The 27,811-nt window shown below is 41.2% G+C and overlaps 1 protein-coding gene across 1 annotated transcript in view; it reads right to left on the bottom strand.

Moving 5' to 3' along the window:
• Positions 1 to 24,459, bottom strand: part of frya (furry homolog a) — a gene marked incomplete at its 5' end in the record, with an annotated part of 48,081 nt that extends 23,622 nt beyond the window's left edge. The window contains 25 exons of the mRNA XM_080459534.1: positions 141 to 232; positions 420 to 477; positions 821 to 945; positions 1,213 to 1,402; positions 2,160 to 2,419; positions 3,647 to 3,733; positions 3,834 to 4,016; positions 4,102 to 4,357; positions 4,986 to 5,093; positions 5,283 to 5,415; positions 5,722 to 5,893; positions 6,730 to 6,816; positions 6,902 to 7,010; positions 7,400 to 7,503; positions 7,780 to 7,881; positions 8,500 to 8,598; positions 9,776 to 9,868; positions 10,336 to 10,504; positions 11,773 to 11,853; positions 11,935 to 12,014; positions 12,178 to 12,268; positions 12,369 to 12,508; positions 13,258 to 13,311; positions 17,134 to 17,333; positions 24,390 to 24,459. Coding sequence (XP_080315660.1) covers positions 141 to 232; positions 420 to 477; positions 821 to 945; positions 1,213 to 1,402; positions 2,160 to 2,419; positions 3,647 to 3,733; positions 3,834 to 4,016; positions 4,102 to 4,357; positions 4,986 to 5,093; positions 5,283 to 5,415; positions 5,722 to 5,893; positions 6,730 to 6,816; positions 6,902 to 7,010; positions 7,400 to 7,503; positions 7,780 to 7,881; positions 8,500 to 8,598; positions 9,776 to 9,868; positions 10,336 to 10,504; positions 11,773 to 11,853; positions 11,935 to 12,014; positions 12,178 to 12,268; positions 12,369 to 12,508; positions 13,258 to 13,311; positions 17,134 to 17,333; positions 24,390 to 24,459 — 3,143 coding nt within the window. The remainder of the gene's footprint in view (positions 1 to 140; positions 233 to 419; positions 478 to 820; positions 946 to 1,212; positions 1,403 to 2,159; positions 2,420 to 3,646; positions 3,734 to 3,833; positions 4,017 to 4,101; positions 4,358 to 4,985; positions 5,094 to 5,282; positions 5,416 to 5,721; positions 5,894 to 6,729; positions 6,817 to 6,901; positions 7,011 to 7,399; positions 7,504 to 7,779; positions 7,882 to 8,499; positions 8,599 to 9,775; positions 9,869 to 10,335; positions 10,505 to 11,772; positions 11,854 to 11,934; positions 12,015 to 12,177; positions 12,269 to 12,368; positions 12,509 to 13,257; positions 13,312 to 17,133; positions 17,334 to 24,389) is intronic.
• Positions 24,460 to 27,811: the final 3,352 nt, after the last annotated feature.

Raw genomic sequence — 27,811 nt, forward strand, 5'->3', positions numbered from 1 at the left:
TTTGTGTAAGTAAAGACATTTGCATGTTAACACAGTAATATAAGTCCAACTGGCGGCTTCAAGGGAAAATGTCTGCTGGTGACTCCTGCGTGCGGTTGAATACCCTGATACTGTCCTGTGACTGGCTTGAAGGCACCAACCTGTCACTGATGACGCCGGCGTCGGCCAACAGCTCGAAGATGCGCAGCAGCTGCAGTCTCAGCAGGTCTCGTCGTTCACGTCGCTTCTTGTTCTGTAAAAAAAAAACAACATTGGCATGGATCCTCACTGACAGAAGGGCTGGAAATACAACTATTAATCTTCATTTACCCACAAAGATTTTCAGCCACACAGCTGCTCGCTCATAAAAGTGCAATGCCATCAACTTGTAATGCTGCACACTCGGCTGATATTACAAGTTGGAAATGTGAAACACAAACCTCAGGTCTTCTCTCTAAAGCCTCCTTCATTAGGGGATGCAGCTCCTCCACAAGTTCCCTGCGTGCAGTTTGGGACATAATGAGCATAAATTGGTGATGCAAAATGTGCTGGCAAACAACATCCAGTGAGAAAAGTTACAACGCACTATGGATTGAAATTTTGTTTTGTTTTGTTTTGATGAGGCTGTAACTGGCAACAAGGTGCCACTCAAACATAATCCCGCATCTATCCCCACTTTAAATCCACTCAATACAGTTCAACATAGACTTTAATTGAAGAGACAGTATTGACATGGAAACTGTGACTTCAGCTTCACTGATTCGGTTCTATTGCTGGAAGTTGGGAAGGCAGTGGAATACTTGAGCGTGTTGCATCTTCACACAGGGCCTGTCTGAAATACCTGAAAACGAGCGAATTGCTGCGACCAAAGCCCAGAACTAATGACTCTGTCAACTCGATGCTCTCTGCCCTCATCAGGGGAACCAACTGCTTCAGAAGCCAGGCCACAGACGGGCTCCCAATAACCTGAAACATCAGAGACAGACTGCTTAGTCAGACAAACACATTTCCTCACGCTGCCTGAACACCACTAATTACTCAGGCCTGCATCTCGGACGAGTGTTTGCACGGTTAAGAATACATCGGCGTCCTCCTCCATCCATGAGAAAATAGCTGCTGTGTAATCTGATGCATGGAGATTGAATGTCAACAAGCTCAGCGGGCACACCTGATCCTGCAGAGACAATGCACAGAGGGAATTAATGAGGCCGGAGGACGGGGCGGCAGCCATACCTTGTAATCATAGCTGACGCCGCTGTCGGGCGCAGGTGTCGTGATCTCGGGTGTCGACGCTCTCAGATGGCCGGGGCTCATGATACTGGGCTTGGCCACACCAAAACAAAGGATCAGGTAGTTCCTCCACAGGGTGACGTAGTTATCGCCACTGCCAGAGGTGCTGGTTTTCTTTGCATACACTGGATTACTGAAGAAGCAGACAAAAGTGAAATACTATTAGATCCCATGACTCTTCATTAGGTAACTTTCACTTTTCTTCACAAACTGCCAACAAATTTGATGATGATCACAAAATACTTCATTCGTGTCCTTGATTTCACATTACTACACTTAATGAACATTGAACTATAAATGGTGAAATATACATGATTTATTTTTCTAAAATTTCCAATCGTTTATTCAATATTTCTGGCAAATTCCTTATTAATCATTCAAATGTTAAACTTTGAGTGAAAGATTGGAGAAAGAAAAACAATCTTATTAAATCTTCTGCTTTTGAAATAAATTGAAAATACCATTCACCAGTATACCATTCACTTATAATAACCGAATATTAACAAAAGAAGACGGTTTTCACCCCATATTATCATCACCACCATTCTTTCTTTATACTGAAACTATAGTGATATAATATTGTTAAACTATTTATTAAGATGAGTTATTTAAATAAAATGTTTTAATGTATCATTCTCATCACGATGCAATTTTTTCATAAATTATGTACTTTCTTAGTTTATTTTGTACTTAGAATTATATTTACATATAAACATATAAAATGCATTTTTACAGGAATCATTGACCTTATGTAAAACTTTCCGAGTGGTGTTAATATATTCAAATGATGTAGGCTGTTGATTGTTGAGGTTGATTTTAAAACATCAAATTTTCCATTTCCAGGTTAACGTGAACTGCGTCTCAACTCGATGTATAATCTCATGACTTACTTTGGATCAACTAGCGGCATGAGCGTCTGCATGCGCGTGAAGGCGTAGGGCCAGGCGTAGCTCAGCGCCGTGGGGCAGTGTTTGGGCAGGTTGTCCTGACGGAGGAGGCTGTATATGCACAGAACCCAGGGGTCTTTCACGGACTGGGCAAAGATCCACACGTGCGAGGGGCTCCTGATGTCGTAGTGACTGTTGACGAGCAGTGCGTTCCACTCCACCAGCCACTGAAGGTCTACGGGATGGCCGGCCGGCAGGGTGGTCTGCAAACAAGCACGTCACACAGCAGAGTTCAAAGGTCACAGGGGTCAGGACTGAATCAGACACGCTACGGGAGACACGCATGCCATCTACGTATTTATCCTTATGTAAGATAGATAATCAAGTTTGAATAGAGTGGTCATTAAGGAAAATCCTCGATGTTGTTTAGAAAGACAATCTTATAATGCATATGATATTTACTGTGCCATCGCATGCTCAGTCAAATCAGCATTCTCCGCAATGAGTTGACAGCGTGCTGTTACATAAACGTGAGTAAAAAAGGCAAACAGATGTTAAGCTCCAGCTGTTCAATGTGCTTTTTACATGCCGAATAACTAAACTGAGCCTCAGTATTAAAATTAAGAACAAGACCTACATGTGACTGAATCATTTAATAAAATCTAATCATTTCTTCAAACATTTGTAATAGAGCTTAATGAAAAAAAGAGTGGGAGATGTTTATATTGTTGATCATTTAATTAATCAAAACACACAAGACAAGTTAAAATAATCAATTAATCAAGAATAAGTGTAAAATATTTGTCAGCTTACACAACCCACCTGACTTCAACTTCCAAAGTAAAAGCATTATTATCACTGGATTCCAAAGTGGATTCCTGAGAAAGTGCACCATCAGCCAGTCGTGCATTGTAGAGTTAAAAAGGTGATTTTGAAAATGCATTTATTTGATTTATTTTGTCCCATCTGCTGCTGAAGGAGCTTTGATCACTATACAAGGAAGATAAATTGGGGAGTACGTTGACCAGAGGAGAGGGTATAGTTTTCTGTTATTCCATGCAATATACACCCTGTTGATATATATATATATTTTGTTTTTTTACAAATTATTTGGCCCAAACCAAAAGATCAATGAATGTTTGGCCATCAGACTGAAGTTAAAAATGGAAAGTTTTGAAGGGATCTTTAATAAAACCTATTTGGGTCTTTTTTATGGATGCTGTCTGTGTTTCTTACAGGTATTGCAGGTCTCTGGTTGATAACAGACCATCAGGAAGCTGCCTCCAGCCAATACAAGGCTCTGAACTTTCTGGCAAACGTTTTCTCTCTCCCCCGGTTAATTTAGTGAATACCCAGCATTTAGTATTTCCTTAACTGTTTTCCTTCTTAATTATACTCTCTGACTTATTCCAGAACATTCCCCAAAAGTACAAGAAGTGACCTCAGGTAGACCGGGTGTGTGGGATTACATTTAAGAACCAAATACAAACCGTGTCAGACACTGCAATGTTGACAAAGCTGTCCATGATAACAGGGCTGAGCTGATCCATCACCTCTATCATCGGTTTATCATCATCCTGTGGTCGGCAGAGCAGAAATTATCCATCAACGTAGCAAATATCAATCTTTCTCTTGTCTTTTTCGCTCAGTTTCATTATTTCTTTTCCTACAGTTTACCTCAGACTGTCCGATGGTTGTAAAAAGACTTCTTATCTCTTTGAGAATAGCGATGGAGAGTCTGCGGGTGCTCAGCTGGCAGGAGCACAGCAGGACGATGGCCAGTCCCTCCACAGCGTGCAGCACTGTGGAGTGCGGTCCTCGCTCTGTTGGGATCTTCAGACTGGAGCTGCTCTGCAGCAACTGCGAACAAAATACCCCGAAATATCTTAATTTTGCGCTTTGATTGACGGCTAAAGTAACTCAGGATTGCTGCGAAGCTGCGTACTTCGACGGTGTGTATCTTTGCGGCGTCGCAGCTCTTCGCTGGAGCGGCCAGGGTGAGTTTCCACTGTGTGAGCAACTGCAGCAGCAGCTTGAGGGACGTGTCCAACAAGCCCTGGTGGGTGTCTTGGACCTCGCGGAGCAAAAAGTTTGTGAATCCGAACAGGACGTCATCGCGCCAGTCAGGGAAATCCACCAGCAGACTTTGCAAGGAATTCTGTGCGATTAGTCGAAGCTCGTCGTCCATATGGATGGTCAATCTGAATAAAACAAAACACGTGAAGCATTAAAAACAAGTCTCTTATTCTCACTTGTTGGTTTTTTCTGACTAAAACAGTACACCAAACCAGTATTTCCCACTTTGGGGAGAGGGGGGGGGGCAAACATCATAGGGGGTTAAATGGAGATTTTCATGTGACGGTGGGTTGGTGGTTCGTGCTCTCGCCTCACAGTGAGAATGTGTGGAGTTTACATGTTCTCCCTGAGTGTAGTTTGAGGTTAACTCTTGATTCTTAATTGCCTGTAGGTATGAATGTGAATGAATGTGGTTTTCTTTCTATTTGTCCTGTGAAGAACTGGTGACATGTCCACTGTGAACCCATTGAAGAAACCCGGTGTAAATAAAGAAATGATCTTGTATTTAATTTGATTTTGATCAAAACTAATGGGTGTTGCTTTAGATGTTTTAAATATTTAAATCAATGTAACATCAGCAAGAACATCAAGGTAACCCTGCATGTTGCTGATCGATTAATTCAATTCAACTGAATTGCACTTATATAGTGCCAAACACAACACCCATCATCTCAAGGAACTTATCCAAAGAAAAACATTAAAAAACAACTATTCCAGCTGCAGGTGTAGGTGCATCCTTCAAAGATTCCTCACCTTGAGAGCAGGTCTATGAGCTCTGGCTTGGACATCCCGTCGGGCAGGATGCGAGGAACGGCAGCAACACATGTCCTGAATAAGTCGATTTTTGGCTTCCTCTCACCCCTGAAAAGGTCAGACTCTCTTTCAACTGTCAGGCATTGTAATTAATCACTCAAATTGGCATGCAAAGTTTTAATAAGCAGTTATTCATGACACATATTTTTCTGAGACGTTTACCTACTTAAATATTCAGAATTTAAGTTATTCAGAATACATTTGAGTAAATATTCTGGGGCAAAAGAATGCACTCACGTGATCATGTCTTCAGGCTCCTTATTCAACATCTGAGCGTTGGTCATCATCATGCAGCGTCCCACCTCCTTGTCTAGATGTCTGAGGATGTTATCGATGGCCTTCCGCACGTGGTAGTAGTACTGCGACATTCCTGAAAAATACAGTAAGAAAATACAGTTATTTATCAATCAGCCATAAGTTTATGACAACCTGCCTGATAGTATGTGAGACCTCACTTTTGTTTTCAGCCCTAAATGCATTGAAACTGTCTATGATCCTGCTGCTGGTTCGTCTCTTTTTCTTTCTTTCTTTATCTTTTATTGGATACTGACCACTACTGACTGCAAATACTCACTACGGTACGGGTGATCGGTGTGTCTGCAGATGCATATTGCATAATCGGTATGTCAATGAGGCTGCTAAAGCAAGACATTTTCGGCATTCCTGACTCGCTCACCGATGACTTTGGCCTCCTCGTCTGTCAGCGTTTTGCTCAGGTATGTCTTCTTCACTCGGAGAGTGTTCCCAGAAGGTAAAGTGCAACCGGTGTTGGGCATGGGAGGCTCGCCATCCTTCTGCTGCAGTTTATCAGCCACGACCAGGAATGCTCGCAGACCGATATTCATTCTCTGTGAGGAGCAGAAAGTTCAGCCAGTCAATACGCTTCATCGGATTCCTCATGATGAGGATTGCTGAGGAATTAAATGAGATTTACAGCTGAATGTGGCCACTGATAGTGTAATCATTTTTGACATTCTGAATGTAATGAAGCTAATCACGTAATAACTATGAATGAATGAATCAATGAAGATGATGACTCGGCCTATTTTTACGAACCAAACTGCACAAGACATGCAAAAAAGGTTTCATTTCCAAGAAATGTAGTAATTAAGTTTTGAAAGGACTTTTTTAATGTTACTTCAATAATTATTAGATTATTGGAAAAATGTAATTATGATAATGGATCAAATATTCTATTACCGCTACTCTATTGGCAAGTTATTACATTATTGGTTTTATTACATTGAAAAAGGCCCAAGTTATCACATTACTGGCTCATATTACGGCGGATTGATCATGTAAAGTGCATCGATAATGAAGAAGCAGTAAAATGCACTACAGTTATCTTCATGGCTGGTATAGATAAATAAATCAAAGTGATAAAATATTACTTTGCTATCGTGAGCAACCAGAAGGGTAACAGTTGCTGGTGTATAAATCCCAACCTCACTTCTACAATTTGCTTCTTAATGAGAGACTACATGTGCCCTGTGTGATCATGAGACTTTTCATTTCCGGTACCTCTGCTTTAATTTTGTTATAATGCATAATCATTTTATGTGTTTCGTCTGATCTGCTGTGAAAGTAGCTTTAATCACTGTGAGAGGAAAATAGGTTGATCAAAAAAAAGCAAAGTAAAATAGCTTTCAGCAAACACAATTTAAAAAAAAATTTTTTAGAATACCTCTGGATTAAGACTAAAGGCTTTTGCAGGTTTCCCAACGCAAAGAAGGTCAAAGATAATTTCTTTCATGGCGAAATCCAGTCTTTCCTGTGAAAAATAAAGAAATGTCACATTCCGAGTCTGAGTGACAGGATCATATTATGCGTGTTGAATGCGCTGACACTGCATTTACCTGCGCAATAAACTGGATGATTTTGACAAAGATATTGAGGGGCATGTCTCTGGGCACCACGCTTCGAGATCCTTTAGGGAAAAGTGTGGTTATGATGTTGTTAAGGCGACTGTGGACACAAAAAGAAAACACTTTGAGATTACCTTACAGAACACAATGCACTGCATGAGCGTTTAGTCTATTGTGAGAATAACTAACACATGTCAAAAGTCTGTTTGGCCCATGCCGGAGTTCTGAAGTGGAGCAGTGCTCTCATTAAATGTCTCACTACTGATAAAGCTGTTGGGAAGTGGCACTAAAACTCTTGTGGGTATCTGCTACAAAAAGCCTTTTCACCAGGGACTCTGGTCTTTTCCGACAAACCAAAGTTTTCATTTATCTCTTATTGTAAATTCAAAAGGGAACACAGGCCACTTCCATACGTACTGTATATACTATATAGTGTATTATTTTCTCTATCTAACTAATACATTTCCCAAAGAAATAAGAAATACATACCCCTGTGTTGCAGTGTTGCTCTCACACTTGATTCTGATCATGTAGACCCACAACAGTCGATAAAGCGACTCCAAAGCAACACGAGCCATTTTAGGGTCTCGACTCTGTAAAAACAAACACCAAAGAAATACAAACTGGTAAGTAAGAGAACTTTTTTTTAACCAACTGGTCACATGTGTGACTTTATCTTTGGTAGACACAAAATAAGATCAATACTGCAGTGGAGTCAAGTTGTATAATACCTGTATAAAAAAAAGGAAGATATTCGTCTTGACTATGAAAAAAATATCAAATTGTAATGTAAATGAAGATTCTCATGAAGTAGTGACTACATGCACATACATCTGTATGCAACAGAAGCTGCTGTTTTGCAGGTTTACCTTCAGATTTGAGAGGCAGTTGTTAAGGAAGACGTGCCATCTGTTGAGGAAGAACTGTTTCTGGCTGACACACAGCAGACAAGTCACCAGCGGGTAAAAAGCCTGAGTGAGAGAACAGCACATTTTTACATTTTTCATCATATAGCTCATGCGTTAAATAGCTTCACTGAAGTCTCCTTGCGTATTATTGAGGTGCCTTCTTCGAGTACACAGGGATTAGATTCATGCATCAGCTCTGACACATTCTTTTTTTGAACTAGTTCCCTTTTTGGAGGCAATGTGAGGATTTCTTTCTATTTTAAGCTTTTTTTTGTTGTTTTTGCTGATGATTCACTTCCTACAAAATGTAGCCTTCAGTCACAGTTGCTGCCTTTGGGGGAACAAACTGCAGTTTCCTCAGGTAACAGGCTGTCTTTCCTTGTGAACTATGTGGTGAAAGGCTTTATTGAAGACGCATCAGGAAGAAGAGACTTTACACAGCCTTCGACACACACTGCACTTCTCTCATGCTCACGCCTGGAGAATACTGTCAGCCTTCCCTCACAAATTATTTTTAGTGTGGACACCAGCACTGTAAAGTAACGTCACATAGGAGTGACCTTGAGGATTCACAGAGCCCACAGGCATCCAGGAAATGTAAGCATGCAGCGGAGTGAAAACAGAGGTGTGCAAATGCAAACAGGCTCAACAATCAGCGCCTGTTTGTTCGCGGCCACTAACCAGCGAGTGCTTCTTTCTGGAGGACCAGTCCAGGGTTGTGTCGTACAAGCTGTCCACAAAGTTCCTCAGGCAGGGTACGTTCACCTCGTTCTTCACAGCCTGAGCAGACATCACACATTTACACCACAAATCTCCACACTCGTGATCTGTATGGGGCTATTATAATACCAAAACAGCTTATGCCCGCATGCGGAGAGTTAATTTGTGTGTATGTTTGGATCATTTGTGTGTCTAGGAGCATCTTTTTATGCATACACAAATTTGCATTTGCACATCAACATTTGTGCATCTTTTCATGTGCGGAATATATATATATATATATATATATATATATATATATATATATATATATATATATATATATATGAGGTATGTACAGTATATGTCACCATCCTCATCACCACCACAGACAGAGAATTTGTCAGTAACTTGGTTTAACTACCCTCATTCTAGACTCGCAGGTTCATGTTTGTCTTTTATTGTTGTGTGTACTCACTGAGCTGTACCACAGTGCTACTTAGTGTTATGAATAGAGCTGCACGATCAATCATCCAACCAATCAATATTTATAGAGCTCTTCTCATTCAGTAAAATGCAGCCGAAAGTGCTTTAAATGTGACACACAAACAAAATCAGCTGAGTGTACAATATCCAAGTTTTGATACACTGATATAAATGTACTTAAGTACAAACTCTTGAGTGGATGTTATTGTGTTTGTGGTTTCAGATTTGTTTTTCCAAGTAAGAGTGCTTCTGACTTCAAAACCTGTTTTAATGCATTTTTGAAAATTTATTTTTTATTAACTTTTTCCAAATTTCCATTTATATTGATTGAGATTTGTAAAGCAGGATTGCTCTGTGCATTGAAACATGACTTACTGCAATTTATTCAAGCTGACATGTATGTTGTGCATGTCGCTGACACAGTGTAAACCTAAAGGCCAAGTGTGAGCCTGCTAGTCTACAATGAAGGCGGGAGAGTAGTAAAACATACTTGTATAATGAGGACAAAGACATTTACTGGACCTTTTAGGCAAACATACATCTCAGTACACACATACCAAACATATTCTACACATATAAATTGGATTGCACACACACACACACACACACACACACACACACACACACACACACACACACACACACACACACACACACACACACACACACTAAACTCACTAAACTCCACACAAGTCATTTTGAGACTATTATAGCCCCATAAATCTCAGTCTAAATAACTAAACTTGAGTATGTTTAAAATGAAGACACTTACGGCTGCAACAGGAACCAGGATCTCAACAAAAAGGCCAGCTAAGGCGTGTTTAATGTCCTTGTCCTTGACTTCCAGAAAATAATGAGCACATTCCTGTGGGAATGAAAGAGTCGGCATTGAGTAAGTTACACACTTAAAAACTACAATACATGTCGAGTGATAAGAACAGATGTACCCAGAGATAAACTGACTTCATATTGTATATATTCCACATACTTCATGACAACGCTAATAAGAGACACAGTCAAGGTCAAAGGAAAAACTGTAAAAGCAATTTGAATTAGCAAGCTTTTACTATTATAGTCAATTAATATCATCTATCAACACGTGCATTAGCTCAAAATGTGTTTGTATAAAAATAATGTGGAATGGAAAAATATTTAAAGCGGTATCAAACAAAATAAAAACAAAAATATGAACACAAAACACATGATAACTCCTCCAAAAGAATGTATTACGCCACGAAACAAGGAATGAAAGAGGGTTTTATACTTCAGATTTATAACATAAAATGTGTTTATACTGTCTAACAGCGAGTTGTAAGATGTCTCATCTTGTACCTGCATGAACTGAAAAGAGGCTTCGAAATCCTCAACCGGATACATTTTAATCCGGAAGAACTTGACCCCCATGATGAGGCTGATGGTGCTCTGCACTACGTATGGACTCTGCTCCTTCTGACGCAGCTCTTTCAGCTCGGTCATAAACTTCTTCTTCACAGCAGGAAACCTGAGAAGAAAAATAAAATTAGATTCTACATGAAGACGCGTCAGCAGAGCTCAGTCAAAACCAGACAAATCCTAAATCAGCACTTCCACATGAAAAAGTAGACCTCGGGGTTGTGACTCTGGGGGCGAAACACAGTGATGAACAGATCCAAAGTGCACGCCGCCTGAAATTATCACTCCCTCGTTTCACGCTCCGCTGAAGCCTGTGCCCGAGAGTGAACTCTTCATCTAGCACCTGATCCTTTGCCCAAATTGAACCAGAGATGGGATTTTACAGCTGCTCTAAATTTAGAAGACAATTCATCATGGGAGCGCAGACAAGCATCTCTTAACTCTTTCCCTGTTGGCCAGTACTGCACTTGTGACCAAAGTTAACCTGGAAAATGTTGAATATTTCCAGAGTGAAACCACACTGGCAATTATTTAAAGCCACACCTTTCTTCTATCACACTTTATTAAACTCAGGGGGTCACAGAGGGGTTAGAGTCACCAAATAGCATCAAACACATGTTTGTGTACTGTGGGAGGAATCTCAAACTCTACATGACAAGCCCCCTCCGGCCCAACCTGAACTCCAACTGTGGATTTTCTCCCCGTGAGCCAAGAGCGCTAAACACTATGCAACCAAACGTCCCTCTCTAAAAATACTTCTGACTCCATGAATACATTTTACAGCTATCTACTTATTGCACTGCCTTCTCCGAAACCACAAGAAAAAGCCTATGTGAGGATTTTTTTTGGGCAGGAAATTAAGCTAAGCTCTCTTTCTAAAGGAGGCATGGAGGACGCTTAACAACCAAATCTCCATTTTAAGGGTTCATTCCTCGCTGCAACGCTCTGAAAATGTCAAACAAACAGACATCTATTTCCATTCCTAGTTTGGTGTGAAGGGGACCTGTCCAAAAGTGTGTCGTCTCCGCCGTACACTCCGGCTGCAGAGAGGCATGAGCAGCGGTAGCACTCTCACTTCTACGATGTGGGGAGGTGAGGTTTTACATCAGAATAACCTTTTATCAGACAAAAGGACCATGTGTGGTTACAGAACACATCACAGGATAGTGAAAATGATTCTCTTCCAACTAAAAGTTGTGAAAAGTATGCCACTTTAGTCAGTTCCCCATTTTTAAAATGATTTTATTATATATGCAGTACAAGTGGCATTTATTGCAGTTTATTTATATTGACATAAAATATGCCAATATTCAAATAGAAACAAGAAAAAACAACAACATAATGAATCATAAGATCTCAGCTTTTTGTGTTACTTACTTGGACTGTGCTAATACTCCTATGACTTCTGCGTAGAGGTCTGCTATGGTGTGCATGTTACCAGTGTTGGGACCATGATACCTGCGGGGAAAAACAAAACTCTTAGAGAAGCTTAGAGCAGTGAAAGCAAACTCGACTATGCAGCAACCGTTGAGAGCTTACCCCTCTTTGTATCTAAAGTGCTTAAAGGCTAAGTTAATGACTTCATTGACCAAGCTGTCCAGGGCTGGGTACAGCGGCATCTAGGTACGAATCAGGAGACACAAAGGCATCAGGTAAAAAAAGAAACAATGAAATGGGTTTTTTTTTTCTTTGCAACATATGGAGAAAAAAAACAAAAACTCTTTGCAGGAAGAAAATAATAAGCAAGTAGCTTTTGCTAGGTTCAGGAATCAGCCGGGTCACCTGCTTCAAAACTTCTATGAGGACCAGAGAGAAGATGAAGTCGATGGCTAAATCCCTCCTTTCAAGTAGATAATCTCTTTGCTGCTCATCACTGTTTGGGAGAGAAAACAGAAGACCAACAGGTCGGCTGTAGTCACGCTTTACATCCTTTCCTCCATGTCGCCTTCAGAAATACGTAGATGGACTCTCACTTTTTGGACTTGGTGTTGGCTCTGGGTCGGTACTCGTGCAGCTCCTCCTCCAGGCCGTTCTGTCTTTTGTACCAGTCGAACAAAGTGCGCAGGATGGAGGGAAGACTGTACTCAGCCAAAGAGCTCATGGCGCTTATCAGCTGGAAAAACAAGACATACGTAGTGCAAATGTACATTTTTGTTTATTGGTTAACATACCGAGGGGAGAGATAACAATCACAGTTTCCTTTTGTTTATTTGTGCAGCAATTTCAACACAAAAATCCCAGCGGCACGTAAGAAACCTATTTCTAATTCATTATGTTACCAACTGCTGTGTGGAGTACAGTTAAATTTCAATTGTAGTTCAAGCAACACTGCATTAAGAGGGAGAGAAGGAAATAAAACAAGATGGAGGAGTGCGTCAGTCCTCATTAAGAAAGGCAAGGTGCCCATGGGGCCGCCTCCCTCAGCTTCTGGGGGACGGGGAGGGAGAGGGAGAGGAAGGAACGGGCCGGGCACACAGGAAGGGAGGAGAGTTTGGACGGAGTGGGAGAACACAGCGAACCCTTCATTCAGCACCGGGCTGGAGAAGAATCCTGGCTCTGTGTGGCTGCTGAATGGCCTCACGCAGCAGCACAAACACACCTCTGTGGCTGTGAAAGGACCTTCTCTGCACTAGGTGTGTCCAGCAGGTCTGTGGCTTTGCAGAGTCACTGCCAGCGCACAAGGTAAACACTCCTGCCCTTCACTGCGTCTGAACGAGCTCCTGGAACGGCAGCATGGCTTTTGCCTCTTTTGGGCTGTTGCGGTGCATCACACCGGAGCAGTATTTAATTAGGAACATTCACTCCACATTTCTCCTTCATGTGAAATCAACTCATCTCGTAGCAGTATTTCTTTGTGCTTACTTGATCAAACTGTGGATCCTCTCCCCTCTGTAGCGACTTTGTTAATGGCTTTTCCTGAAAATCACACAAAAAAAGAAAAGGGAGACATCCATCAACTTTGTATATGTTCAGTTTCTGAAAAGTTCTGCAGAAGACCATCACTCCATCTGAAGTGTGCCAAGTATTTTTACACAGAGACTCAATTCAGGTCAGCTAATGAGAGAGCCATCCATCAACCTGCAGAGTCCCACACAGTACTGGAAATAAGACATCCATGACAGACCCCATTATTACAGTCCTCTGTCATTTCAGAACAAAGGCCTTCAAGAGGGATTAAGGGTGAGTGGACATATCGCCAAACACATTTCTGTCTTCAGTGTTCCAATTTGTAATCACACACCCTGCATGTTAGTGAAACAAAGGTTGAGCTCAAAGGGTGGAGTAGTGGTTCGCACTGTTGTATCACTCTTGGGTTGAAGACATGATGGCATCAATTCCTCAGATATGCTTTATATGTACAGTAGTAGATATAAATATGTGGCTAAAAGGCGGTCACAGTATGAGTTTACAGTAGTGCAATGACATATTTGGATATTTTGAGACTGTGTTTTGCTGTGCATACAACGATTTTTGGCTTGGCAGCTCTCTCCTGGGATGGCCACATATACACTGCATGTTGACCACATGTTTGATTTGGCACAGATTTCAGGGCAAGAAGTCCATCCTGACACAATCTGAGCAGTCAGAGACGAATGACCCTCAGTAATCAGCAGTAGGATTCAAACCAGTGATCATCTGGTTTTTATCTACCTTCGCTCATCTCCAGATCATCTACTGTAACACTAAATATACCCGTATCTACAAAGTATTCATAGTTTACAGCCTGGATGAATTGCATCAAAAGGTTTCTCGTCGTTGGCTCAAGTATGTTTTTTTCTAATTGACTTCAATGTTATATGTGGGTTTGCTCCAGTTTCCCCTTGAAGCCCTAAAAACTTGCATTTGAGGTTAATCTGTGATCGTATAAATGTGTGTGATTCTCTGATATGAGCTGTTTTTAAACTGTGCTATATAAATATTATAAAGTTGGAATCCACACAACGAAAGTGTTTGAGAGAATTGTAATAAATATAAAAAAAAAAAAGATATAGAACATCTTTTTTTAAAACATTAAAAATACACAAAAGTGCTTTTTCTTGCAAATAAACAGAGTATTTACTGCAACTGCCACTTCTCTTAGTATCTTCTTGCGTTACCAAATTTATTTTACACCAGCAGTAGTTTTCTGCCCCACTGGTCGGACAGCGAATCACATCAGTCGCTGATTAATCCAAAATATCAAACGGTCTGACGTGTGTCACTTTGACACTGTGTGGGTGGATGTTAAGGTCTCTCTCTGTCTCTCTCTCTCGTTCTAATCCTAATGCTTTCATGAACCTTTTCAGCTTTTTTTCCTGACAAACGCTTCCATCTGAGGAGAGCATCTGTGCTGAATGACAGAAAAGTCGATGCCTCTTGCACTGTCAGGCTTTTACAGATGTTACTGCCCTTTTGTGCTGCCTCTTGACTTTAACACAGTCTTAAACTGAATCGATATCAAGTCTTTGATTTAATATGCCTTTTTAGGTATTTGTATGTGCAAAATGTCATACATGTAATTGGGGTGGGGAAAACATTAAGAGCACATCTAATATTTTTTAAATATTTCGAACAGAACAGACTGCTCAAGTCAATGAAGGTAAATATTTCTGTTGCCTGTCTTCTTCATGCATTTCAAGTTCTCTTTGTAAACATGTTTGATTTTGTTCTTTTCTTGCACCCTGTGACCCATCTAATAAATTGTGAGGACGCATCTCGTCCACTTACGGTGATCCAGCCCCCCCCCTCCCCCGCAAAAAACTAATTTAAAAAACAAAAATACTGCTCACCAAACTGGGAATAAATAACAGCAGAACAATATGTCTAAAAACTAGACTTAATTTATTAAATCCCAGCTTCCACTTGTTTAATAATAAATTCATTTAAACATGTTAGAACTATTATATTAAGACGTATTATCTTTTCAAATAAATAAACAAATAAATAAATAAATAAATAAATATCACAGATTTTGTTAAAATAATGTAATTATATGTTATAAATAATAAATCTAATAAAGTATAATCATGATTATGGAAGGACATTATTCAAAATATGACCAAATAAATACTGATCAGGAACAACAAAACACCCACACAGATAAGATCAAATTGCTCTTTATTCACTTGGCAAAGGCAGAATTTGTTCCTGTTCTGTTTGACTTAATCACACCAGATTTTACAGTTGAGCCGACTGAAAAAGCCGCTGAGCAAAACACAACCCTAAAACAAATTACTCAGCCTGCGTTCCCATTAAGAGGGAAAGAAATAGACACATCCTCAACTGCAGCCCTCCAGAGGGTAGTACAATGAAGCCAGGGTCCACAAACTCTCCTGTGGTAATTAACACTTCTCTGCAGAGAAGCAGTTTCCTATAAATCACAGCCACTAAAGCTGGAGGCAGCATGTCCGCAGGAGCCTCGGTGACGTCAGGCCACCAGTGAACTCAGAGTGTATCTGAGCTGTTAAAACTCACGTCGAGGTGTAACTACTTCTGGTCAACAATGCCCCCGAACCTCAGGACATAATGCGAAAACATATGGCGATAACTGGTAAATGCAGTTAAGATGTTGGCTTTTTCTAATACCTCAGTGTATATTACTCCGAACAAACACCCGTTTAACCTCAACAAGGACTGTGGGCGAAAAATCAGAAGGAAAAACTCACAACAACACGGGCAGAACATGCAAACTCAACACAAGCACTTTAAGAGCTGGTGTTTATCATCAGGTAGCATCTGAACAAAGTTAGAGCTGAACTTTAAACTATGGATTTGGGTAAATTGTGTGGCGATATGAGGGCGATCGTTACTGCACAGGGCAAAGTGGTGTTGTGGTTTGCACTCTCATCTCACAGTGAGAATAACTTCCTCTCTTGTCTGAGCTTGTATGTTCTCCTTGTTCTCCCTGAGGGCGTGTTTTATTGTTACTGGGTTCTAAAAAACATCGGCGGTTACTTTTATCGGTGTGTTCCCGTGCAAATTAAAAACATCTCACAATATGATACAGTCCAGTTTTACACCATTACAAACCTAAAGGATTTACATTGATGAGGTTCTCATCAATTCAAATGATTTAATACCATTTTGTGCCTCTTTTAACGACATCAGAGCAGAAACTCGTCATCTTTGTTCTTGTGAATTCTCTGATTGTTTTCTCAATTCACTGAACCACTTGACTGACATCACATTATGCAATTTTATGTCATGATTATGTGAATATTTGCAACAGAGGATTACTTTGTTGAAAAATCAGCTGCCAGATCACGTTTATTTTTTGTAAAAGTGATGTACTGTATGTAGTATTATTTCAATAAATAGAAATGATCAGTTACCCCCAAAAAAGTTTTTATTTCGTGATTGAATTTATAACTTTTGGACTAGACTTACACTTTGTTAGAACCTTTGATTCCTTTCATTTGAAAGGGGATTAATTTAGAAATGATAATTTTTAACTTTGACTTTCCACTCTTAAATCTAGGCGCCTTCACCCCTGCTTGTAATCCATCACCGTCAATCCAGATATTATGGTCCAGACGGGCAGACTTCCTGTCTACTGGTGTACAACATGAGGTCAGAACACCCACATGGGGTCACAAGACGAAATAAATATCCCCCATGAAAGCTATAAATAAGGATTTTACATTTCTGTCGTCTTTCCGAGTGTTCTTCCTCATTTGCGACTCTTCAGTTGAAATGTCTCCTCGTGTTTGTGGGCTTCAGCTTAAACAGGACAACCAATCAGCATCAGTGTTCACTCACCAGCGGCTCAGCCATGATGATGCGAATCTTGCGCTCGGACACCGTGGTGAAGTTGGCGAACAGGCTCTTCAGCACGTACTCGCCCGGCTTGCTCTCCGGGTCCACGCTGATGGGCATCATGGTCGGGGGGCCTTTCTCTCCCTGAGGGCAACAGACTGGAGGGATGGGGGGCTTACTGTATCCGTTCCCCACGGGCGAGGCTGCGGAAAAGACACAAAAAGCACAGGAAGGGAATGAATAAATTTTTTTTTAATCTGCTAATTCGAGCCCAAAAGACGGGATCAGACACACGTGTGTGGACAAACGGAGATCACCAAACAGGGAACTGCGGAAAAGATTCCAAACATGGACAAAAAGTTCCCAACATGTTGAGCATTCCTGAGTAAGACCGTTCAAAGAGCGCCGGCTTGCCCCGAAGTCTGCTCGTTCTTTCCTACTGCGACGGTGACCAGAGCTCATGTGGAAATTACAACACCATCGCCAGCAGCTGGTGTTTTCATTTTGTACCAAAGATGTCATTGCCCTTTGAGGGAAGCAAAAAAATCTTACGCATGTGACCGTCAGTGTTATGATGTGGCCCACGTTTCACTACAGATGGCTCGACTTTGGCCACGAGGAGCCGTGAACGGACCCAAGGCACGTTAAAGATTTACTTTTGGTGTTACGCTCCGCTGCCTGCAGACACAAAGGTGCTAAATGCAGCAAAGAAACGCATGCAAACGTCTTATTAGAGCTTCAATTATTCAACTCCAGGCCTCACGTCACAAACTGACGTGAATGTAACTTTCAGAGCGGAGAGGCTGCAACTTCTCAACCCTGATGGTAACAAAAGAAACAACTTAAGAAAAGAAAATAGAAATTATCGCTATGTTATGATATGGCCTTGAAACCAGGCGAGGAGTTCAATGAGGTCTGAGGTTTGATCTTAACCCCCTGCAGAGCATTTTAAAGGACAACAAACAAGAAAAAGAGACTCATTCAATGATTTATGTGTCTTGAAGCAAAAAAACATCTATGGAGGAAAAACCATCTATAGATTTTAGATTTACATGAATATAAATGCAACAATCTACCTAAAACATAGATGCAACTTTGCACTTCACACTCTAACCTTTTTTTGTTTTTTTGAGGGTTGAAGTGTGCATGACAAACAAATGATGTATCATCTACTTATTTAAGTGTAAATCATAATGACGCTGCGACTGGGAGTGTGAGGTTGAACCCTTTCCTTTACAGGACACTGAGATACCTGAAAAATAAAATATGGAACACAGTTTTATTTTCTATTTTCTATACTTTTGAGCTAATCTAAATCAAAAAACATTTGTAAAAAACTAAATTTATCAAAATTAACCACAATAACAAAACTTTATGAGCTGTAAACAATCCCACTAAATTAGAGAAACGTCTGACTGGATGTATGTAAAAGGTTACTCGAGCATCTGGCCACAATGACCTTCATAAACTCAATCGAAAGTGAAATCAATCGAAGTGATAGTGGTAACAATGTTCAGCACAAGAACAAAGAAATCTTCAGATATGGTCTAAATAAAATGGTTAAGAAATGAGGTATATCGAAACAGAAACACAGACAGGTGCATTTAAGTTTTTATAATTATTTTGCAGTTTATAATACAGTGACAATAACAAAAACTGAAGTTTCAAGGATGTTTATATTTGAAAATCATCTAATGAAGAATAATTTTTTGGAGATGCTGTATTAATAAGTTTACTGGCCTATAATCTGAAATGATAGAGGATAAAGCAAAAAAAATGTTCGATCATCATGAAAATAAATCACATTTTCATGGAAGTTGTTAATCCATTGGGAAAAAATATTTTCAATCAAATTCTATTTTTATGAGGTGCGCCTGTATACCTAACAAACTATTACTGCACAAGATCTTCAGGTTTATTAGATCATATACAACACATGACCTTAAAATTGACTTTACTGGTGTCGTTTCTAATGTATCTAGTTAATATATTGCTGGACATAAACACAAATACGTTTATTAAAGATGTCAATTAGACAATATTGGAATAAGTTGAAGTAGTCTTGTTTGATAAAAGCAGATAAAAAAGCAGAAATAAGTTTCTTCTGAGACGTTAAGAGAAGATGCAAAGGATGCACGGAGTTGCAAAAACACCTAATCAGCATTTTTAAACTGGAAACCAGTGCTCAGATGGAACCGTACAACAGAGGTTTTGGTACCATCGCCGAGGTGTTGGTCTCCAGGTCTTTTCAGGACATGAAGCACTGGGATATGTGTGCAGGAATGCCCAGCATGTGTGACGACCTTTTATGGCTTTCAGAACATGCTTCCCTCACTCGTGGCGACTCAGCACCTACCCAGACCCTTGATGAAGCTGATGACGCTGGCCTTACTCCAGCACACAGCTGTCCCGTCCATAGTGGGGAAAGAAGATATGCTATCCAGGGTTGCCTTGAGTTAAGACCAACGCTTGCTAGTGAAATCCACAAACTTCCATGTCCCGAGTGTCAGCTGGCCGGGTCCTCCTGGGTATAGTTTCCATGGCAGGCAAAGCCAACAGCGGGTGTGTTTTAGAAAGTGGGAGTAGTGTTTAGTACAGGAGACCACGCAATCACCAGATCTCTCTCCCTCTCCCTCTCTCTCTCTCTCTCTCTCTCTCGCTCTCTCTCTCTCGCTCTCTCTCTCTCTCTCGCTCTCTCTCTCTCGCTCTCTCTCTCTCTCACTCCGGTATGGCTTCCTCTAGCCTTGTGACCAGCCGGTGCCTTCCAAGAGTGAAGGTCAGGTGGGAATTTTTAGCCCAGGCACAGTGCGGTGACGAGGTCCGCCATGCTATGGTGGCATAGTTGTGTGACTATATTTATCCCGGAGGAAAACACTATACTGACAGTGCAGCCCTCCCTCTTTCCTCGATCACTGTCATCCATGGCTCAGACAACCAGAGTGTAAACACGGTTCCTGATCAGGTCTGCCTAAAAGTTTCCACTGAAGACACTGAAGAGCTCCAGACTTAACGACACAGGAAGCTTTCCAGAATGACGAACGTGTGATTATGAGTCAAATCTCATAAACTTGAAGGATTTAAACCTGAGGTAAGAGACTCAGAAAGGAACCAGTGTGACCATCAAGCCCGTTCCTGTTGCTCTGGGCATTGTACAAAGTCTCAGACGCGACATGTGACTCTGCAAACAAGGAGCCCAGGCACAGCGTGCATTACATCATAGCCATGCTGGAAACACCCTGAGCATGGCGGTGCTCCCCAGAGGACAATACAAACAGGCCAACAAGTGTCTCTCTCACACACACACACACACACACACACACACACACACACACACACACACACACACACACACACACACACACACACACACACACACACACACACACACACACACACACACACACACACACACACACACACACACACACACACACACACACACACACACACACACACACACACACACACACACACACACACACACACACACACACACACACACACATACATACATACATGTAATGCAGTGCACAGAGACATTCCCACTGAGTAAACAGCAACATTAGCAGCAGTGTGTGAACAGAGTGGGAGGATATTTAGATACCAGTGACCTCTTTAACTTCACCAGAAATGCCAATATCAACACAGACCTTTGGGAACACTTTGTTCAGTTTCCGTATGACACAACTCCTGATGTATTTCTGTGAATGGGTGATGCATAGTCCCAACATTACTATTCTCTGCCGTACAGGAAAGTCTGCACACTGCTATATTCATACATTTACTTTTAGTGGCCAGCTATTTATTCCACTTTTCAGGAGACTAAATTAAAGAAGTCCAGGCTACTGAATAGATGTGCCACACTGGCTATGTTTCTATAATCTCAGAGTAATACTGGATGGAAAAGCATAACACATAAGAAACAAACTGTCACAAAGCATTTCAACACTGGCAAAACACTTTCTGGACCCCAGTTGACTCCACATTCTTTACTGTTCACTCATATCATCGTATTTAATTACTTGGGGTAAAACTTACAATTGTTCACTCCACTTACTGTAAAAAAAAAAAGTACATAAAGATCTTTCACACCAGTAACAGAAATCACATAAATCCACTATTGTTCCAGTCAAAAACATTAAAATTCACTGATCTGGTTCTTTTGCAAACGGCACAAAAGAGAGGGGGGATATAAATTAAGGAAGGATTTCTTTTTAAACATCCATGTGCATACACAACTTTAAAAACATCTAGTATTTCAAATATTTGAAACTGTGGAACAGACTGTCAAAGCGGCTCACGCAGTGTCCAACCATAAAGCAGTTCAAACAGCAGCATAAGCAAAAGGTGCTCAGCAAGAACAGGGAAGAAGAAGGGCGGAAAAGAAAGGTGGTTAGAAGCATAAACACACACACACACACACACACACACACACACACACACACACACACACACACACACACACACACACACACACACACACACACACACACACACACACACACACACACACACACACACACACACACACACACACACACAGATAGCTAGCTAGAGAGAGAGAGAGAGAGAGAGAGAGAGAGAGAGAGAGAGAGAGAGAGCGATCTATAAAACAAGACTGCTAAAGCTGTACAACTGTTCGAAAAAAAAGTTACAAAGTGAATTGTGTCACAAATAAAAACTAAAATAAGGATGAGTCTACGGCAGGGGTGCCCAACCCCGGTCCTCGAGGGCCCCTGTCCTGCATGTTATAGTTCTCTCCCTGCTTCAGCGTACCTGAATCTAATGATGATGTCATCACCAAGGTTGTGAAAAAGCCCAATAACGAGCAACTGGGAGAGAGCTAAACCCTGCAGGACAGGGGCCCTCGAGGACCGAGGTTGGACACCCCTGGTCTACGGCTTCAACACGGAGCCCTAAAAGACACAACAGTTCGATAAAAATGCTCAAAATCGCTTGGAATGTTATGTGGAGTTCAAGCTGAACTATTCTGTTGCAGTATTTATCAAAACAGAGGAGACAGTAGTGAAGCAACAGCATGATCATCAATCATCACAAGTTCACAGTTTAATGTCTGAAAAACATGTGGAGATTAAGGGCGTGATTACAGACGGCTGAGAAAAGTTGATTAAATTGACAGTTTCCAACTACAAACTACATGCCCTGGTTCAGCAAGTTAACATCCTGCTGGAAACAGCAGGCGGCTGCGAGGGGGCATTTCAGGCCAATTATGTAAGTCCATCTTTTATAAAACTGTGCGTTCCAGACTAACAGAGGGTATTCTGTTTTTTAACCGTGTAATTCACATTAACTTATGGTTAGTTTTATTACATTTATTGACAAAAGAAAGCAACAAAACAATTCAATACATTACAAAACAAAAGTTTCCAAACGTCTGAATGAAAGGGAGCAGAGAGAAGAATGAACGTGTGTGATCTGCCTCTTTAAATCAAACAATCATTTTACAACGAGCATTAAAAACAAACTTCTGAGTTTCTAAAAAATAAAGCTAAAGTGTGAATGACAGTCAGAGTTTAACATCCATCCATCCATCCATCCATCCATCCATCCATCCATCCATCCATCCATCATCCATCGACAGGTCAACAGTCCATCACAGGGGCAAACGCACACAAACAGACAACCACACACACTCACTGTCGCACTTTTTCAGGGTCATCAATTGAGCTAAACATAGATTTTGTCAAAATAAGATAGAACCAATAGACTAGAGCGGAAAATGTGAAATAAAGTAAGAAATTGAGGTTAACTCGATTTCATAACACAAATTAAAGCACAGCTGAACGGCACGTTTGAGCGCGGCTGTGCACGGCGGCCAGCAACTCATCTCCGGCTCTCATTGGCCGAGGGAGGACTGGCCCTCGGGCAAATTGAACACCAGACCTGATGCCGCTGTTGCACAATGCCAGTTCTGTGTTGCTGTCTGTCACTGTTTTATTAGAGAACACACACAGGCTTATTAAAGGCCTGACCCTAAAAGGTTTTGAGACTATTAGGTTTGTAGTCGCAGTGCAGACAGTATCTGATAAACTGCAGGGAAACACATACTGATGGTTACAGGGAACAACTCACATTGTGGCTAAAAAGAAATGAATAAGCCTATATGTTTCACATCTAACACAAACAGAGTCTTCACTATTATACAGTGTGTCTGTTGCCATCTTGTGATTTGTTACATAACAGCCTGTGCACACTGAAGCAGAGGAACAGGATTACCAGAGCGCACAATTAATGAAAATGTTAAATGCATAGATGCGAATCTCTGCTGGCGCAGTCCAATGGCTGCTTGCGCCTTTATCACTTTAGCAAAGTGACCCACTGTGAGGATTATGCAACATCATCAGGAGATACAGCAGCTCGGTGTTGAGTATGTAGACAGGGACAGCGTGTTCTGTGGCATCTCTTGACATTCAGATGCAATAGATATACACTCAGTGCCACACTGCCTGAGAGGTGCAGCCAGATCACCAGCCTTTATCACTTTGGATAAAAAGCATTGCCACATCACATTTAGCTGGTTTTGGGGTTTATTGTGGGGAATCTTTATGACACGTGCTTTGACTGTGAAACTGCTGTGTCATTGTTTACATCCAGTGTTTCATTTTTAGTCCAGCTGGTTTTAGTGTCGGCCGTGTAGTCCACCTCTCAAATCTCCCTTGAAGCAGAATAATACCATTATCAGAGGCAGGAAGGCATTCCACACCGGTCTTGTGGGCCCAGTGGGAAGCAGTGAAGCCGCGAGCTCTGGACAGAACATGCAACCAAGCTGAACCTCAACTAATCCTATTACTGAGTCCTCACACTTAATAAAATCTATTTAGACTGCAGGAAGAGAATGAAGCGAACCAAGCTGGAATTTAAAGAGGAGCAGCAGAAAAACAAAAAACAATTGATCACAAAGATGAATTTATTAACTGCGCCAAATCATTGTGTGCTTTTCTACAATGAACTTCACCTTCGCCAGCAACTCATGTTGGAGTCGTCTATCTGTGCGTTGCTAAGAGACGAATGAAAGCCTGTCAATAAAAGTACAGTAAAGATGCTTCTGAGTTTGCAGCTAATGACTTCGCGAGCAACAACACAGCGCTCAGCTCCATCTGCAACAAGCAGCAGCATGTCCCAGTCGCAGAACACAACAAGAATGAGGAGGCTGCAAAGTCGAAGAAGCTCCCGGTTGAGCTCTGCGCAACAACAACAACAACAACAACAACAACAACAAGAGGCAAAGTGCTACTCACTTCCACTCCATGATTTGAGCAGAGACTTGATGCTGATTTCAAAGAAGCCCGAGTCCTGCTGACTGGCCATGGCTGCAGCCTTCTGCTAAGTGTCCCCCTCTAACTGCGTCCCTCCAGCAGCAGCAGCAGCAGAGCAGAGCAGAGCAGAGCAGAGCAGTAGCAGCAGAGCCTGGACCAGCAGGTAAAGCCTGCTGTCACCTCACTGTGACGCACACAACTCTGCGCTGATGAGGCCCTGAGAAAACACACTAGCACCGTTTTTACCCCTCCTCACTTGTGTCCTGTCCTTGGCTGTCAGCCCTCTCTCGCCCCCTCCCTCCACACACTCTCTGCATCTCTCTCTCTCACGCTCTCTCTCTCTCTCTCTCTAAAGCTGTGGCAGGCAGTGGGCGGCAATGCAAGCTCCCTTTAAATAACTGCGCGGAGGCTGAGAGTGCAGGAAGCAATCCTCTTAGCGGAGCGCAGTTAATAATAACTACTGTTTGTCTGCGTGCAGGGCCTGATAATGATGACAGTGTGGCTCTTGTGCATCTATCAGCATGAGTGGGAAAATCGGATGGGTCACCAGCGTGAACCCGGGGAGTTAGAAAAACGAGGAAAGCATGACACATTAGAGGGAACATCTGGGTGAGCAGTGGGGAGGGAAAAAAAAAAGGGAGAAGACATTTAAGTGATCAGCTGGCAAGTGGGATCAGCAGCACACAGACGATCTGTATGGGAGCGACAGCTGACTGATGGCTTTTAACCCTTTCACCTCTTTACAAGCACCAACTTTAGACAGCTGTCACATAAAATCCATTGTTAAATATTGTACATCACTGCATTTTAAACCATGCTGAGTCAAGTGGAAAATCTACATTTTGCACAAATGTTCATTTGAAATTGCATGAAGCAAAATTTTTTAATAAACATCACATATTACAGGGAGCTTTTCCCCCCTAAAAGATACCATTCTCTCTGAAAACAGAGTTACTACTTATTGTTTTAACCAAAATCACAACTACCAAGTGAATAAAAACAGATGATGAGAAGAAACATTATGAACATAGACTGGGAGGATCCCCTTCTTTCTAAATGGCCAATAAATGAGTTTAATCTGTTTAAAACCTGTAATGAAACACAGATAAGCTCAACGGCTGCATTTCCTGCAGCATGCAACAAAAAAAAAATTATTTGCAGCAATTTTTCTGTGTTAAAAGCAGACGCACATCTTTAACCATATGGAGCACAAACACATCCTGCAGTCCTCCTTTCCCTGCAGCCTCTCTGTACTCTCAGTATAATCCTATCACAACTCTGTCTGTCTATCAAGCAGCGGCCACTTGACCTTCATTACGTAACACGGCGTGTGATGGAGAGGCCGTCGCTGGCGGTGGCAGTGTTTGGTAAACACACATTTCAGGGAGCGCTGTTGTCGTGATAACACCCAGGTCGGTCATGTCTGGTGTTCCTCTGGCAACGCGGAGCCTGCGCAGTCATGTATTTCAAAACAACTGCCTTTTGTAAAAAAAATATTTTTTTTGTACCATTGCTCCTGCTACGCATGTTCGCACTGTGAATCAGAGGTGGGTCAGATGATCGTTCATGCTGTGAAAATTACAAAGAAACTGTAAGTGTTCAAAGAAAGTGACCCCCAAAATTCCAATAAATGTTTACTTGTCTTTGTCTAAAACTAAACTGAAAGTTGTCAATATTGGCTATTATGGTATTTCATAAATACTCCTGCCCGACTGGGATGAAATTAGACTATTGTGAATTTAGAATCCATTGTACATACCACCTAGATTAAATCCGGAATCAGTTTACATGTTAATTTGAACCATGTGGTCTGGCTCATTGACACTGTAACACTTCTACATCCATTCGTAATCAATTCTGCTTTTAGTTTATGACTATGAGATGAAGCCATGATACAGCCTGGTTGGGTCTCCAGCCCATCACAAGTCAAATATTGCAAATAACATACATAACACAAATAACATACACAACAGCTTTTTAGACACGTCCCATCACCATCATCAAAAAAAAAAAGAAAAGATTTTTTCTATTTCTAATAGTGTTGAAAACAACATTTAATTAGAACAACAATGATTGTGAGGCCGTTTGGGCCTTTTTCTTATAAATAACCAGAAAGTGGTTAAATAATAATATTTGCTTGATTCGTTATGGCAAGGAAAGTATTTTATTACTGAAGGAAAGAAACTCAAATTTTTAAACAACAAGCCAGGTTCACTTCTGACTTATCTCTCAGTTTTAATCTGCTCTGCCCGGCCCGTCCAGTGAGAGACTCTCTGAAGGGCGGATGGTTATGTAATTCCCCAGATGAATAATTTTAGATCGTTTTTTTGTTTTTTTTAATAGCAACAACTGCACAAAGTTTAACAGAGATGTTTGAGTTGGCGAAATCTACATCAGTTGTGATAAACTGTCCCACATAACACGCTGCAGAACATTTCCATTTTTCAACAAAAACAACTGCCGTGTCTAAGCGCGCCACGGTCTCTCACACTTGTTCAAGCTACCATAACAATGATATTAGAACTGTTGTAAGATACTACAAACAAAAGCTGATCTTACCATGAAATCCATACTATGATGGGGAGTTAGTAAAAACATGCAAATGCTGCCCGAGAAGGGACAGGCTTCCGCCAACATTAGACTGTAGAGAAACACTGACAGAAAAGATTTCAGACAACATAAAAAGAAAAAGGTTTGACAAAAGTGCTTTAAATATGAATGTACTTCTTTCCACTAACTAACTAAATGACAAAAACATTTTGTGACAGTATCTAAAGGTTATGACGCTGTGTTTCTTTTACTGCTCCTGCCTTACTGAGCTCAAACCAGACTGTATGCGCGGCACATGAACTAAATTGGGCCGTAACAAAATATACCAAATCAAGAGTCAGTGAGACAACATCTATTTTGGCAAAACTGAAGACCATCTGGAGAAGTAAATGACATCAGCTTCAAAGTGAGAGTCAAGTTGAGGAAGTGGCTGGTACTGACAGTTCTCCTCTGGAGCTGTGATTGTGAGCGGATTCTACAGACTGTCGGACTTTCGCAGTCTTATAAGTTCATTGCTTGACAAACTGTGAAATTTTGAATTTATAACCTTGGGTACGGAGACATGTTTCATCATTTGACATCAACTTCCACTGAATCCAAAATCCTATGCGTCATGTCTCAATAGGCAAGGGCAATTATGTCATCATGTACATCAAACACTTTTATATTGTTACTCACAATTAACTCGTCACACACAGGAGCTCAATCCATCATTAGAGGCAGTTCAGTTCAAGCACACTTCAACTTACAGACAGATGTGGGATTGAACCTGCAACAGCCACAAACTATGACATGAGCCAAAGCTGCACCCAAATTTCTGTTTATCATCAAATCACCTCAAGACACCTTGCGTG

The sequence above is a fragment of the Lipophrys pholis genome, assembly GCF_963383615.2.
Source record: "Lipophrys pholis genome assembly, chromosome: 3".
NCBI classification, from domain to species: domain Eukaryota; kingdom Metazoa; phylum Chordata; class Actinopteri; order Blenniiformes; family Blenniidae; genus Lipophrys; species Lipophrys pholis.